Source organism: Acanthochromis polyacanthus, chromosome 18, assembly GCF_021347895.1.
Source record: "Acanthochromis polyacanthus isolate Apoly-LR-REF ecotype Palm Island chromosome 18, KAUST_Apoly_ChrSc, whole genome shotgun sequence".
Taxonomy (NCBI): domain Eukaryota; kingdom Metazoa; phylum Chordata; class Actinopteri; family Pomacentridae; genus Acanthochromis; species Acanthochromis polyacanthus.
The window spans coordinates 22,564,731-22,581,718 of record NC_067130.1 but is presented as its reverse complement, the minus strand read 5'-3'; the positions used below and the strand labels follow the sequence as shown (position 1 = coordinate 22,581,718).

The following is a 16,988-nucleotide window of genomic DNA, read 5'->3' as shown; positions in this document are numbered from 1 at the left end:
TTGAATCGCAGCGTCTCCCAAAACACTGGTGGTCCCACCCTCCCTCCCTCTGATTTCGCCCCTTTATTTGTGCACGCGCGCAGTACATGAGAGAAGTGCCCGGAGTGCTGCAGCATCTCGCCTGTTTTGCTGTTTTCCCCTCTTCTACATTTAGTAAATAATAAAGGAATTACGTTAGAATGCTGTATTGAGTCTAACTTGTCCTAATACCAAAATAACATGAATCTGCTAGGACGAACTAGTAAAGTTTCAATATGTGATTACACTCGTGTATCCCTCTCGATGACGTTGTTTATCAAACTTAGTGCATTTACGCGTGTATATGTGTTACATTGTTTATTTATTTCTATCTAGAGTTCAGAATTGCATGACTCCTCTGACGAAGAGTATGTCCCAGACGCCCCAACATCTTCCTCCAGAGGTCGGGCATCTAAACGAAGCCGTCAGGCAGGCTATGGAGGCTGTGGTCGGGGAGCGACGCGAGCACCCCGAGCCAAAAAACGTCCTGCAGTCTCTTGGCCTGACAAGCCGTGGGATTGGTAACTTTTCTGGAAGTTGCTGAGCCCTGATGCTCTCTCCTCCACAAGCAAAACAAATGTGCGCGCGGTTGCGTAGTGCGTAGCTCGCCCACCTCTGCATGGGCTTGCTTGCTGTGCGCGTAACCGTTGATTGACAGCATGACAAAGCTGAAGCTCGAACTTGATTGGTCGGCAGCAACCGGCGCTTTTTGGAATAACATGGGGGTCTATGAGAGGAAGGCGGAGCTCAGGAATAAATTTTCATATTGCGTTATACTAACTTTATATTATAGTATTGAACTAGACTAACACGTTTAAGCTTTGTTAAAAAATGATACAGAAATTGAAAACAAACAGAAACTCCGGACAGCAGCTTTAAAAGATGTTGAAGTTAACCTTTACACGAGCGAACATTAACTGGTGAATTTCCCAGTGAAGTTTATATGAAAATTGTTATATAGCCTCTGTGTAATTATTTTTATTACTTATTAATTATTCAGTCAGATTAGAAATTGAAAGACAGTGTACTTACCATTTTAGTAGCAAGAAGAAACAAACACAACATCTCTGATAGAATCTGAGGCGTCACAGCTGGTCAAAGCCACAGCTAATCAGCACAACAAGGGAAGAGAACAGCCTACAGTAAGGCAAGACCGCTAGGACAAACTTTAAAAAAAGGCAATTCGTAATTGTGCAAGTTTTGCTGCATAATAGGCCTTTCTTTAATTATTTTTGTCGTATAAAAATAAAATAAAAACTTAAAATATAAAAAAGCCTTTACAAAAATGTTCATTTTGGTTCATCACCAGCTATTCTAGCCTAGGCAACATCTGTTCTGTTTGTTGATGTTGACAATTTGCTGGGTATTTTTGTAAGTTGCTTTTGTTGTGGACATGTTTTTGACATGCCTAATGGTCTCATCCAGTAGACCTAAGTAACTGTTAAGTTGTTTGTTTTGTCTAGGCTAATACCCTTTGTTTGATTTCTTTAATTTTATTGAAAAAAATAAACATAATAATAAAAAAATAAATACTAAACAAAAACATCCTCCTAAGGGTATTATAAAAAAACCAAAACACAAAAAATACAAAAAAATACAAAAACATCCTCCTGAGGGATTGCCACCTTATCGTGGTCAGGAGGTTTGAGTGCCTCAGTGACCCTAAGAGCTATACCAACAGAAGCTAGTCTTCATAGGGACACACAAGTTGGGCAGGTCGGTTACCCCATCCCCCAAAAAAAGTCTTAAAAGGAATTGAATTCATTGATCTAAAATCAAGGCCTTCATTGGCATTAAAATGTCTTCAATCAATCTTTCAAAAGTCTTAAAAGGTGTTTACACATGGTAAGTAGGGTTTTACCTGCACCGCCACCACCAAGAAAAAAAATTACAACAACTGCACCGGCACCGTTAGAGTCCAAAAGGCAAAGGAAATTTCCAGCCACAGCAGCGCACTGACATAGATTGTGTAACAAAGTGAAGAGGTGTCACTCCGCTCTATTTTCACTGGCTAACAGCAGCACACTGGCTTAGCTTGTATATTCAGAGAAGAGGTATCACTTCGGCTGATTTTTCAATCTATATTATCACATGCATTCTAGTGCTCATTCACTGGTAGTTGAATTGTTAACCCGTTAAAGTCTTTTTGATAAGTAATTTACATTTTTAAAACAAATAATTTAACATGTTAAATTATGAATATGAACAGCGCATAGCACAAAAAACAGGGAGGCTGACACGTGGTGCGTTCGTGTTTGCATGCCTTTGCGTTGACTATGAAATGACCCTTACGCTGCACTGTATTGATGACGAATGGGCGAGAGTTAGATGTAAGTTATTTATTTCTGAATGTTTATGCAACTTGCCTGTTTTTTTAAAACTGCAATGCAAACTTTTTTTTAAAGAGATGTCAGTTATTTCCTACTTTTCACAAGTTGAAAACTAATAATATGAATAATATAGTACTAATAATATAGGGAATTATCGGAATTATCGTCCATTTATCGTTATCGAGGTGAGGTGCTCAATATATCGTGATATTGATTTGAGGCCATATCGCCCAGCCCTAGTCTAACAATAACTACAATAAAACAAGTGCCAAGCATTTGAGACGACACTACTTTACAAGGTACTTGCTCAGTGTACCCGCATCCTAGTGAGTGAATTTGTCAGTTAGACATGGTAAAAGGTGCTGGAGCACAATGCCCCCTCAACATTTGTGGCTGCCCCCTCATACATGCCTGGCTAGACCCGGCCCTGCTCTACTGGTAGGACTGGAGTTTCTACCGGTAGAGATTACAATCGCAATCTCTACTGGTAGAAACTCCAATTCTACCAAATCGCAGTCTCTACCCTGACATATATATATACACACACACACATATATAATGTGTGCCTATATGTGTGTGTGTGTATATATTATATGTGTGTGTATACATATATAATAATAATAATAATAATGATTATTATTATTATTATTATTATTATTATTATTATTATTATCATGCCCTGGATTTTCACCGATGTTGGGGGTGTGTAACTCTGAGTTGATCTGGACGCATTTTCGCTGGCACTAGTTTCCTAATTTTTACAATGACTGACTATTCTCCAGCCTCCGTCATTTTCTGTTCCCTATGCCATTAATCTCCTAAAACATTTGCACAAAGTGTAATGGGTTTTGCACTTTTAAAACAAAAACTAAACTCATAAGATACTTATATTTTCTAGACTGACTGACCTTGATGTGTTACAGTGATGATGGACTGTTGTTTCTCTTTTCCAAGTTTAGTGGTTATATATGGATTACAATAGAAGTTAAAATAAGATAAGATAAGATAAGATAAGATAAGATAGACTTTATTGATCTCACAAAGGAGAAATTTACTGTTACAGGGCTCTTAGGAACAAAAAAACAGAGGAGTGCAAAAAGTCACGAAAGTGCAAGTACAAGATAATAAATATTGCACATAATAAATATTGCACATAACAACTACACAGTAGTGTTATACAGCATCTACTTGCTGTAAATCAAAACTACTTCTGCACAACACAACTAATCCTTTCAAAGTAAGAAGGCTAACCTGTTAACTCCCACCATTCCTGATGACAACCCTAATTAAGCTAACCTGTTACCAATAATGCGCAACGCTGTCATCAAGGCAAACAGTGGCTACTTGAAAATTAAAATATACTGGTTGGGTCTTGGGCAACATGGTGGTGAGATGGTTTGCGCTGTCACCTCACTCCCAAAAGGTCCTGAGTTTGTGTCCCAGCCGGGCCTGGGATCTTTCTGTATGGAGTTTGCATGTTCTGCATATGCAGTGTGGATTCTCAATGGGTTCTCTAGCTTCCTCCCACAGTCCAAAAGCATGCTGACATTAAATGGTAATTCTAAATTGTCCATAGGTGTGAATGTGAGTGTGCTTGGTTGTCTGTCTCTGTATGTGGCAATGTTATAGGCTGGTGACCTGTCCAGGGTGTCCCCTGCTTTCACCATAAGTCAGCTGGGATAGACTGGATGATTTTGTCTGGCCCCTTACAAGCCTTACCTTCCATTCCAGTCCCTCAATTCACAATGGGTCGCTACATTTCACAATCAATTGACTATTAACACTCGTATCAATCTTTTCATAAGTTAACAGATACTGAGACATGGTCATTCATAGTATAGCACAAAATCACTCAGGTCAAACATGTGAAAGTTATGATGCAAGAGTAGTTGTTTAGCAGTGACTAACACCGTCTACATGTATTAGCTTGAAGTGTTGCCAAGTTTAATCTGATGACAAATCCCCTTCTGCCCCATTCCCTTTTTCCTCTCACTCACGTAGTCAAGTTTCATCATGTTTATGATTGCATCATAACAGAGATCAGCCTAATTCTGGCAGAATTCCCACAATGAAGAGAGTAAACATTTACAAGGAATTCATGTTATAGCAGCTTTCAGAATATCCTCTTTGTAGCACTTGCACAAGTATTTTTTACAATCTGCATATGTAAAGCATATTTTTGTAAAAAAAAAAAAAAAAAAAAGAAAGAAAGACAGGAAATTAAATTACCCTTTGCTTTCAGGCATCATCATCATGGTATTTTTGTTTTTCTCTTTTGGACGCCCAAACTGCAATCTTTTCCTCTCCTAACCAGATGTTTCTAATCCAAGCAAGCCTTCACAAAACATAGTCATGTATTTAAACCTGTTTACTTCTCAGCTTTGATCTGTGATGGTTTCGGAAGGCACATACCAATTAAGCGATTAAAAAGAACAATTACACATTTGGCTCCAAATTATTGTGTTTCATCACAACTGTCTACTAATGCTATTATTTCAGGTGCTGAACATATGTAGAAGACTGGGCTGGATGCCCTCTTTAATGAGCAAACTTGCCCAACTGATAAAGCGGTGCTCAAGCAATGCAGGGTTATGACAGACTTCCTAAAAACAGTCTAAATTAAAGATGCAGAAGCAGAAATTCCCCTGTATGCTGATCTGTAATACAGTCTGTGTCCCCCTGATTTAACTGGCTAAATAAATATTATCTACAAAAAATTAACCTATCTTCATGTGTCATATTGTGTTTGGAGTGTGGATCCGTCATATACACATGACAAACTTTGTTACCAAACTGAAAGGAAGAATTTAGCTTTTTTGGAATTTTTTAATTTTTTCTTACCAACAATTGGAGAAGAAGCTTGACTAATGTTTGTACGCTGGATATGTAGTCACCATCAGCAGTCAGCTAATGTAGCTTAGCAGAAAAGGAAAGAAGGAATCAGGTACAGTGCAATCCTAAAGTTCTTTCAGCATGAGTGCTTTCACACCTAATATGTTTGGTTTGGCTCACAGTTAGGTCAATAGTTCATTTGGGTTTAGGAGAAAGTTGTTAATCAACCCCTGATATGGACTAAACATGTGGTAATCAGATATGGTATTCATGAGCAATTGTATTGTACCTTCTGCTTTATTTTTGAGCTCTTATTTTTTTGCTTGGATTTACACATGACAATGACAATTTTAACAAAAGATGCATATCTGTTACAGGGATTTAAAATCCTTCTCCTCGCATATAAATCTCTGAATGACCATCTTCATCTTAGCTTTAACATCTAATTGTACCATATCATCCTAACTGAACATTTCCCTCTCAGACTGTAGGTTTACTTGTGGTTCCCAGAGTTTTCAGAAGTAGAATGGGAAGCAGAGCTTTCAGTTATCAGCTCCTCAGGTGTGGAATGAACTCCCACTTTGGGTTCTTGAGGCAGACACCCTCTCTACTTTCAAGATTAGCCTTAAAACTGACAAAGTTGATAGTTAAGTCAGTGCGGGTGACCCTGAAGCCAATATTCAATATAGGTCAAGTTTATTTGTACAGTCCAATGTGACTGCTTTACAGCTCCATGTGAATATACATTATACAGCAATGGGAGTGCAATCCAACTAAGTACAATTCAAAGTCACAAAAGTAATATGTCCTGTAATAAATATTTTTAAATGTCAGAAAAACACAAATGCCCCCATGACAACAATAACAATAATAAATAATAATTCATCCATGCAAACTCAATAGAACAAAAAGCAAAATACATTAACTGTAATAGCAACTTCAGCCAACCCCTTCAGTCTGCTGCTTTACTATTACTGATGGCTGAGTTGGATTTTTGTCTTGACACGTGCAGATAAAGATGAGTAAAAGTGGATCCAGTTCGTCCCAATGACCATTTATTGCTTTACTGTTGTTGAATGAATATACAGTTAAGTTGAAAATAAAATAATAAAGCTTTAAACTGAAGAGTCTTTTAAGAAGGCCTAATTTCTTCATGAAGCCGAATGGTCAAAAAACTTTTTCCTTCCTCAGCCACACCCAGATGGTCTTTAAGCCTTCCCCTTAGCTCCACTTACAGCTTCCTCAGCCAGGTGGAGTGGCTCTCTGGTCTCCTCTAGGTGCGTTAAACACACCTATGGCTATGGATTCTCCCGAGGGCACACGTGTGCACACACACTCTCTCTCCCATTCACATAAATATACTAATAAAAAGAAAGAATGTGTGAAAATCAATATAAATCACAATTTGGCTCCTACATTAACCATAACTTAGTTCGAGCTGAATTTAACTTTGCTAGGAATTCTGAACACTCTGAAAATGCATCCTGCGAAATCTGCTTATAGATGCAAGCTCTCTTGCTTCTAAACCTAATTCTGTTGAGTGTAGTTTGAATGAATTATAAACCATTCATTCCACTATTGTTTTTAATTTAAAAAACTATAAGAACTTATATTTTTGGGTTCTTAAGTGGTCCGAAAATAAATATTAGAGATCTAAGAAATTAAAAAAGCTCACAAGCAGCATTTACATTAAGTTAACGAGAAAAGATAAGTGGATTTGACTAAATTACTTCATGATGTTTTTGTAAAGTACAATTTACATCAGCGTAATGGATGTAAATGGAATTTTCTGTGCAAAGCAAGGACAAATTATTTGTTGAAAAATTTAACAGTGTAGTTTTCCTGAAGCCAGTTACTTTCTTAGCCCACAGACAGTAACAAGGAATAGATTCCACTGAAAACACTTCACAGAAGTTTATGGATAATTGTGTTTTACAATGTCAGTTTTCATGCTTCAGAGACAGTGAATTCTTTTCACCTCTGCTGAATTGGGGTGAGAGTAAAAATCAGAGCAGTGGATATTAAAGCATCTTAGCAATAAAGTGACTGAGGAAGTTCACATTCTTGAATTTGTTAGACCATCATTAGATAGTGGACTACTGTTTTGATGGTTTGAGCTTGGAATTTTGCCATCACCATCTTGGTCTTTTGCAGTTGAATGTAATGGACACTACTCACAGCGATACTGATGCAACCTGTTGATCACTAACTATCCATCCATCCATCCATCCATTCTCTATACACCGCTTTATCCTCACTAGGGTCGCCTCACTGGAGCCTATCCCAGCTGACTCGGGCGAAGGCAGGGGACACCCTGGACAGGTCACCAGTCTGTCGCAGGGCTACATATACAGACAGACAATCATACTCACATTCACACCTACGGGCAATGTAGAGTGATCAATTAACGTCAGCATATTTTTGGACTGTGGGAGGAAGCCAGAGTGCCCGGAGAAAACCCACGCATGCACAGGGAGAACATGCAAACTCCATGCAGAAAGATCCCAGGCCCAGGCCAGGATTTGAACCAGGGATCTTCTTGCTGCAAGGCGAAAGTGCTAACCACTACTTCGTTTTCTATTTTACTCTAAATGGGACCATAATTTATGAGGTCAACACCATGCTGTATTTAAAAAGTCTTGTTGAGACCATAAACTCGAAAAGGAAATGTAAACTTTGGTACCCAGTAAACTGAGAAATTAAGTTGTTTTCTCATAGACTTCTATACAATCTTAAACAGGCTTCTTTTTGCAGACAGGGGAGTCGCCCCCTGCTGGCTGTCAGAAAGAATGCAGGTTTAAGACACTTGATCCACCTTAAATGGTGACATTGGTCATCTAAAGATGAGCGTAAAATTATTAAAAACAACCTCAATCTTAGAGCTTACTTTAGGCACTTCACCCAAGATTCATCGAACATTTATAGCTCAATCATGCCAGCTCAAAGCTGTAAAGGCAATAGAGATGCTTTAATGCAGTCGAGACAATGTTATCTACATTGTATATAGTAAATACTTTACATTCATATAAGTGATAAATAAAAGAAGCCACATGGTGAGTATTTTTGCCAGTTGCCTCTCCAATGCCATCGTCAAAACAGCAAATGAGTATCTTTTTACAGATATTGTCCACTCCTCCAGTACAGTCTATATGACTATATCTGAAATACATGTCTGACTCAAACATGGCACTCCTCTGTTTATATTATGCAAATAATATATAGTGTAATTAACAGAATAAATTACAGAAAACATTTTAAAACATATAAAGCTTAAATAACACCAAATAATGTTTTCATTAAAAAAAACATTAAAAACTGAGACTAAAACAATGATCACACAGAAGTATTTTTTTCTATATGCGAAAAATACCAAATGATGATGATGCAATCAGTTTGTAGCCTTCGCGGAGCCACACTTTCACCTGATCTTCTCTCTCCAATTCAAAAAGCTGTCCAACAAAGATATTCCGGTATGGTTCTGAAGAACACTTGATAGCATCTCGGAAATCTGTCAGGGAGACATTGTCATTGTATCCAAAAGGCCGTCTGTGCAGCTGGACAGAGAACCTCTTGAAACCTTCATCCTTATCGTGGCATCTTAAAGCAAAGTGTGCATAGACAAAGTAGAAGCCCGTCACAGGAATCACAATGGCCCGTTCCTTCTCGCTGTAGTTTTCACCAATCACAGGCTGCCATTTCATGTACGTTTTATTATCCACATTGTTTTCAAACACTGACCCTGTAGGATGTGGAGCAAACATTAAATCAGTTATGTGATCAGAAATTTTACTATTCTCAACAGGTGAAGGTAACCACAGCCTAAAACACATAGTCTACTTAAAGTAAATAAGATCCAACAAAACACACAAATCAGAATGTGGGACAGTTTCCTGTGTTGGCCATGTGCCAAGAATGTGCACTCAAGCTACTTGTGCTGCAGCATGTCACTACACCAATACAGATCCACGTAGGCTTACATGTGGATTCACTCTGTACTGTTGTGAACCTAGCTGTCAAGTTCTGAAATATATATTTGAATGTATTTCTGAACAACTTAGATACTAGCCTGTCAGATGTGACTCACAGCTGTCTTTGAAAAAGAGTTCTTAAAGTTTTGGTTATTTCTTTTTGAAGCTTCTTAAAGACTGTATGTTAAAGTATTTAAATCCCATCTCCACACATAAAACATACCACAAATGAATTAAGTGCATGTAAATTACAATAAAAGTATAGAGTAGCATAAATATATCTCCGCATATCTCAAGAGGAGCACTTACTAAGATCATTGCGCACACTTTGGAATTCATTTTGAGCAGCTTCTGTAGACAGAGAAAGAGAAGATAAACAGGTTCAAAAGAGCGCTTTAGGCTTGCTCATAATATTTTACCGAATGGAAAGCCTTGATCTGCGTCACGCAACACACGCATTCTCTGAGTTACAAAATACGACACAAATAATAAGACAACATATAATGCTGTATTTTATTCAGGAGTAATAAGATGAATGAGTTGACATACTTGTGTGACTGCACTCTTGCTTGGAGTAGGCTAGACTGTGCTCAGCTGGGTTCTGTGAATACGGAAGACCATATTTTCACATTCTTTAGTCAGATATAGTTTCATCTGCGACACTCAATTATGTCCATTATGTAGATTTTATGAGAGCTTCTTAAGATCTGAAAAAAGATCTTGTCTTTACCATTACACCAACTGCAAAGGTAAGGTAAATGGAGCTGAAAGGGGTTCTTCATCAGTCAGTAAGAAAGTATATTTGGGCAGCTATTATTCACCTGTCCACTGAGATATATTTTGTTCAAAGTGAACTAGGAGGGTCTTTTCTGTCATGATGATTCTGGTGTGCAGTGCAGCTCTCATAAAAATATGGACACAATCACCTATATAAAATAAATGTGATACATTTTCTTTAAAAAACTCTTAAAAACACAGATGTAACTATTCAAGTATCACAGCTAAATCTGGTGCCCACTGTTTAAATACAGTTCATTGTGCGCTGTGCCAGCTTTAAATAAAACCAACAAATAAAAAGATGAATCTGTCAGTGTCAGTGTGTTTCACATGCCCATGCTGCCTTATCACTGATTCAGACATAGTTAAAACTATCTAAGAAAAAAAATGAAAACTCAGAATATAAGGAAAAAGTTTTTGAACTTACCCCCTGTCCACTGAATCCAGAGCTTCCATGCTGTCGTAAATCAGCACAGATGGTAAAAATGAAAAGTGCTGTACAGCCAAGCAACAGGAACAGAGTGATGAACCTGAGTCTTGTCTCCTGTTGCTTCATGTCCTGGCAGTGTTTTAGGAGGATGAGCACTGACTTGTCTGGGCTCATATCTACCACAGCATCCCCGCAGACAGCCCCAGTGTGTCCCATCAGTTTCTGTCCCATCGTCTCTCTCCAAGCGTCCTGAAAAAAGCTGTATCCTGCTGATACAAGCACAGTCTTATATTAGCACAACAGTTGGGCTGGATCCAAGACGCCTACACCAAAACTTTCTGTCTCATTCATGCAGAAAGAAAGGGTGAGCAGAGAGGAGGGACAATCCAAACAGAGACCCACATCCACTGTTACTGTAACAGCTGTCTTATGCCTGATTATCATCACAATCCAGACAGAGAAAAACTTGCTTTGCACGTCTGGATCAAAATATTCTGTCTGCTGCTCAGTGTGACAAATGTTTATCCCATTTCTGTTTAACAATGTTGTGACTCAGCTTCTTACTTTCTTCACTATATATCGCGTTATTGTGTTTGAGAAAGTAAATAATGGAAACATATATGTCAATATATGTTTATATGTGTAACATAGTTCCAATTATTAAAATAAAAGTTCAAATGTTTTAGTTTGTGCTGAAAATATTTTTGGATCTATAAAATTTTTTGCTGTTTTGGCCACTTGGTGGCAATAAACTGTTAACATTTTCTTCTTATCACTTTTTTAAGCTGGCCATAAATGTGAATAAAAAGTAAAGCTTTTCTACTTAAATTACAAATAGTTCCTTCGGAGATATTATTCATTGGAAAAGCTACAACCATATATCAACTTCCAGTATTGAGAAGTAAAGCCAAAGAGGAAGTGCCAAACACAGTTCACATAAAGTTCCCTCAGTACATATTTGAAAGCGGGTCCAAAAGTGAGTCAGTCAGCGTAGAGCACATAGATCATACAGTAGCAATAAACATGTTGACAGCCTGGTACAAATAAAGTTGTTGTTACTCTACAGGAGGTGAATTTGATATAATTCGGCCACTTAAGGTTAACATTATGCAAAATTAAGAGCATGACTGGTTAGAGTGACAGTCAGTCCATCGCATCTCCAGTAATCCTCATTTGTGGACAAACCAGGAGTTAGAAGGACTGAGGCACTGTAAAGATGCACAGAACAGCTGGAACCACTGCACCGAGCGTCATAACTGCTCATCTGGAAACCGCAGACGTTTCATCCACCTTTATGTATAGTCTGTAGTTACAACACAAGCTTTAGTAGATGATAAACATCTGAAAAGATCAGTCTTTTCATGGAGTAGGAGCTGCCCTTATGACCTGTTGCACTGTTACTGCAGAATTAAATCCTGAAATATACGGCCCTCATAAGGCAGCTGTTTCTCAGGACCACTTGTTCTTAAGATGTTCCTATCAAAGAAAATATCCTTTTATTTGTGTGGTATGTAAACGTGAATACAGGAAATTAGTAGACAGATAGAAATGTAAGTAATGTACAGGGTTTCCAATTGCTGTAAAAAGGGAAAAAAAGAATAAAAATTAAAGCTGCAAGCAGCATTGGACGGGTCCTCGCATCCTTGCTGGTCGGCGTATCCACGCATGTCCACCAGGTGGTGCTTTGACCGAGAGTGACAGTCAGTCACTCCCATGGATGCCATGAGGAGTGGACTCTGATCACACATGCAAAATTTCAGTCAGATCGGAGTATGTGTAGGCTAGATATATAGAATTTCCTTCCATCCAGTAGGTGGCGCTATGACTATGGCTGCATATCGGCATATAGATGTGATCAGGGCAGGACTGTGATCATACATGTAAAATTTGATGCAGATTGGAGCATGTACGGGACAGTTACACAGTATTTCTGGTGTCATGGCGAATTGTCAATTTCCAGGGGTCGCCATTTCCACGTCATAAGACTTTTGCAGAGCATTTTGATAACTTTTGATCACCCATGCCTGCTGTACATCCTGGCCAAATTTCAGCTCTGTCAGAGTTACACTCTTTGAGTATATAGCTTTTGAAAATGTCTAAAAATGACCGAAGATCATTGAAAATATGACACATAATTAAAAATGGGTGACTTCCTGTTGTGTCTTGGGCATGGTTGTCAATTACATTTTTGTGCATCTTGATGACTTCCATGTGCTTATCAATTTTCATAGCTGGAGGTTACACGTACAGGCCGTAGTAAATGTTTGAAATTTTCCAGGTGGCGCTATGGAGCCATTTGGCCATAATCAGGTGAAATTCCTCTAAAACTTGAAATGGTTTACCAATTCAGATATGTGTGGAAATTTTGGTGAGCTACTGAGCATTTTTAACCTGTCAACAAGTACTTTGTTATTTATGTCAACAATGTGTTTCCACGGCAACAGCGTTTTATGAATCGTTAAAATCTTCACACTGTGGCATCGTCAAGGTGTGAACACTGATCTGTCCAATTTTTAGAATGATGTGATACAGTATCGTGCAATGGCACATGCAAATGTAAGGAGAAATAATTGTTATTGCCAATAGGTGGTGCTATGAGAATTTTCCTTTGACTTTTGCAGAGCATTTTGATAAGTTTTCATCAGGATGGTCTGGTGCATATACTGGCCAAATTTGAGGTCTGTCGGACTTAACCCCGATGAGTTATTAATGTCAAAACATTTACAGCGAATTCAAGATGGCCGACTTCCTGTTGGGGTTAGGGCATGTCCGTAATAGATTTTTTGCGTATCCTCATATGCTGCATATGCCTCCAAAATTTTGTAGCTGTAGATAAAACTTTTTGTGATTTGATTTCATAAGAAAGTTTGAAATAGTGTAGGGGGCGCTATGGAGCAATTTTGGCACACACATGCGCAACTCCCATAAAATATAAAATTTTTCGCCAGTCCTGATGTGCATGCCAAGTTTGACGCGTTTTGGGGTATGAAAAGGCCGCCAAAAGTGCAATTCTAAAGTTTGCCAAAGAAAGAATAATAAATAATCCCTAGGGTTTCAATAGGGTCCTAGGCACCGCAGTGCCTTGGACAGTCGGTGCCCTTGCACCGCCTGTCCTCGGCACCCTCGGTGCTCGGACCCTAATTAAAGCTGCAAGCAATGATGGACGGGTCCTCGCATCCTTGCTGGTCGGCGAATCCACGTGGGTCCACCAGGTGAAGCTGCAACCGAGAGTGTATGTCGGTGTATGGATGTGATCAGAATTGGACTGTGATCACTAGTGGTGTAACGGTTCACGTGGTTGTATTCAACCGTTTCGGTATGGCATGTTCGGTTTGGTCCACTTGCGCACCATTTCGGTTCATATTTTATATTACTTTCTCTTCAAATTTATGACTAGAGTGATCTAAGTGCTCCGTCGGGAACTAAAGTCCTTAACGTGTTTTCACACGGACGCTTTAGAGTGTCGGACACCGCTTCTTGGTCGGACACCACTTCTTCCACTTCTTTAAGAAGTGGAGGCGTTGCTAGCAGGCGTGTTAAATGGCATCATGGCCAATGCCAGCGACAAACCTGAGCTGGAAGACCCTCCCAGCTCACTACGCTCTCCTGTTTGGGAACATTTTGGTTTTCCTTTTACAGTTACCAGTGGACAAAGACAAGTGGGTAAAACCAAAGTTGTGTGTCGGCACTGTTCCATGGAGATCGGGTATGCTACAGGAAACACGTCTAATATGTTAATGCACTTAAAACGGCATCACCCGACAGTAAATGTTACATCAACAAGAAAGAAAACCAGCTCGGTGCAAACACCGATAACATGTGCTTTTAAACAACCTCTAACACGCAACTCTGACGGGGCCAAAGCAATAACACATGGCATTGGAGTTTTTATTGCCACGGGACTACATCCTTATTCAATAGTTGAGCACGCTGGCTTTAAGTATATGATGAAAGTTCTTGAACCTCGCTACGAAATACCGTCACATCCTTACTTTAGTCAGAAAGTAGTGCCAGGACTTTATGAAAAGGTTAAAAGTGAGGTTGTTAACAAGCTATAGCATGTGTCCGCCATTTCACTTACAACAGATTGTTGGACTTCACGAGCAATAGAAAGTTACTTAACTGTCACTGTGCACTACATTTCACCACAATGGGAGATGAGGAGTCATGTTTTGCAGACAAGACCCGTTTATGAACAGCACACTAGCACAAATCTTGCAGAGCACCTTAAGGAGGCTGTGGATGAATGGAAGCTGGAGAGACCTGGGAGCACAATTCCTGTAACCACAGACAATGCCAAAAACATTGTCAATGCTGTAAAAGAAGCAGGACTGGGCCCTCAGATTGGTTGTTTTGCACACACCATTAGTTTAGCCTCTCAAAAAGCAACAGGCATCAACCAGATATCCAGACTTCTGGGCAAAGTTCGAAAGATTGTGACATTTTTTCACAAAAGCACCACAGCTGCCCACATCCTGGAGAGTAAACAAGAAATGCTCAATATTCCAAAGCATGCCCTCATTCAAGATGTCCCAACGCGCTGGAACTCAAGCTATGACATGCTTGAACGATATCTTGAACAGCAAGTCCCAATATATTCATCACTGTCTGAAAAAGCTCTAAAAAGCAAAGACGTCTACGCATTAAATGATGAAGAAGTGGTTTTGGCTGAGGCAGTGATTGAAGTACTTAAACCTCTAAAAACAGTCACAACCCTAATGAGCACTGAAAGAAGAGCTTCTGTGTCCATGATCATCCCCCTGAAAACTACTGTTCTGCATTCGATGGCACCAAAACAAGAGGACAGTCCTACAGTGAGGGAAGTCAAGCAAGCCATCACAAAAAACCTGCAGGAAAGATACTCTGTGTGCTATGACTTTTTGCACAAATGCACAGCCCTATACCCCAGATTTAAAGCCTTGCCTCATATTGAAGATGAGGAGAGACAAGAGATATTCAGCAACCTCACGGCGGAATTGATGACAGCCACAGAAGAAGAGGTATTGTATTATGATCTATGACCTTTTTTATTTTTAAATGATATTATTTATTTAGCCCTAAACATGACTTTTATTTTGCAGACTGCTGATGTCACAGAGGTAGCAGCTGCATCTTCATCATCTCCAGGGACATCATCCACCAGATCACCTCCAGCTAAGAAGTCTGTAATGACTGAACTCTTTGGTGAACGTTTCCAGACACAGGTGGGAAGTAGAAAACCAACTCTTTTGGAACAGGTCCAAGAAGAGGTCAGTAAATACAGAGCAACAGGGTGCCTCTCTCTTGAAGCTGATTTTTTTTTTCTTTTTTTTCTTTTCTTTTTTCTTTTCTTCTCTATTTTTACTATTTATTTTAACTGACTGCTCTGTCTTGTCCTTTTATGTCCTGCTTGATTGTGTCTGTATTTGCATGTTGTGACTGTCAAAGCACCTTGTGATTGCTGTTCTTAAGGTGCTATATAAATAAAGTTTTTCTTTTTTAGAACCACAGTGATGAAATTCAACTTCAAGGCCTGCTGTGCAGGCTCTGCAACTAAACCAACAGATGTTCTAAGGATTATTTCCAAAGCTGTCTGTGTACAGGATCTCTGTCTTGGTGTTTTACACGCTGAGGGATTTTTTTATTTTATTTATTTATTTATTTTTTTTCCAGAGAACATTTACAATGCTTAACAGCTTCAAACATGATTTAACAGCAGGTTCATCAAGACTTTCTAAAAAGTTTCTAGACAATTTCTGCCTGATAGTTGACAGCAGATATACAGCATTGCTAGATTAAAATTGCGAGGGGTTAAGTAAAGGAAAAAAAAGAGAGAAGAGAAAAAAAAAAGAGAAGGAAAAAAAAAAAAAAAAGAAAAAGACAATACACACTAACTCTACAACAATTACAGACAGCACATGATGTAACGCAACGACCTATGCACAAAGACAGCCAATATTCCAGTCTTCATTCATATATATACATGGTATACACCAATATACATATACCCTGTGTAAAGCGAGCCAAACACCTCGACCCCCAACTGGCCAACCCCGGCCGCTAGCGGATGGGAGTGGCCAGTACAGGGTCAAGCGTGGGGTTCCCCACTTTTTTCATAGCAGCTTCAGACTGTTACAGATGGTTAATGTTTTCACAGCCTTCTTATGATTACATAATTTAATGATGGCCAAATAATGTTCAAGTTCCTTTTTAAATACTACAAAACTAGGGGTAGAGTTGGCATATTTCATCTTGTGAATATGAAATTTTGCAAGGAGAATGAGGAGATTAATGATAAAGGGCCCCCTCTGGGACATTTTATCAGTTTGGAAACCAAAAAGAATATATTTAAAGTAAAGGGAGAATGAGGCACTGACTTTTGATGTAATCAAGATATTAACATCATTCCAGAACCGCTTGGTAGCTGGACACGACCAAAAAAGGTGAGCCAGAGTTTCAGGTGAGCCTCTGCAGAAAGCGCACATGGTATCTATGTCTTTTTTAAATCTCACTAAGAAGTGTTTCACTGAGTAAAATCGATGTAATATTCTATATGATATTTCTTTAACTTTATTTGTGAGAGAAAAAACGTTGTGGTAGGGTCCAAGTGTATTTCCATTGAACATCTGGTACGGATTTAGCCCAGTGTGCAAT

The 16,988-nt window shown here is 39.0% G+C and overlaps 1 protein-coding gene across 1 annotated transcript; it reads right to left on the bottom strand.

Moving 5' to 3' along the window:
• Positions 1 to 8,129: 8,129 nt before the first annotated feature.
• LOC110969854 (uncharacterized) lies at positions 8,130 to 10,711 on the bottom strand. The gene is made up of 4 exons (XM_022220033.2): positions 10,353 to 10,711; positions 9,698 to 9,749; positions 9,458 to 9,499; positions 8,130 to 8,919 (listed from the first exon to the last, which is right to left on the bottom strand). Exons 1-4 carry the CDS (start codon positions 10,584 to 10,586, stop codon positions 8,534 to 8,536), a joined length of 714 nt encoding a protein of 237 aa, XP_022075725.1. The 5' UTR covers positions 10,587 to 10,711; the 3' UTR covers positions 8,130 to 8,533.
• Positions 10,712 to 16,988: the final 6,277 nt, after the last annotated feature.

Coding starts and splice junctions, on each gene's coding strand:
- LOC110969854 (XM_022220033.2), bottom strand. CDS start 10,586: ATGGGACAGAAACTGATGGGACACACTGGGGCTGTCTGCGGGGATGCT. Junction 9,750..10,352: donor CTGGATTCAGTGGACAGGGG/GTAAGTTCAAAA, acceptor CCGTATTCACAG/AACCCAGCTGAGCACAGTCT. Junction 9,500..9,697: donor GCAAGAGTGCAGTCACACAA/GTATGTCAACTC, acceptor CTCTGTCTACAG/AAGCTGCTCAAAATGAATTC.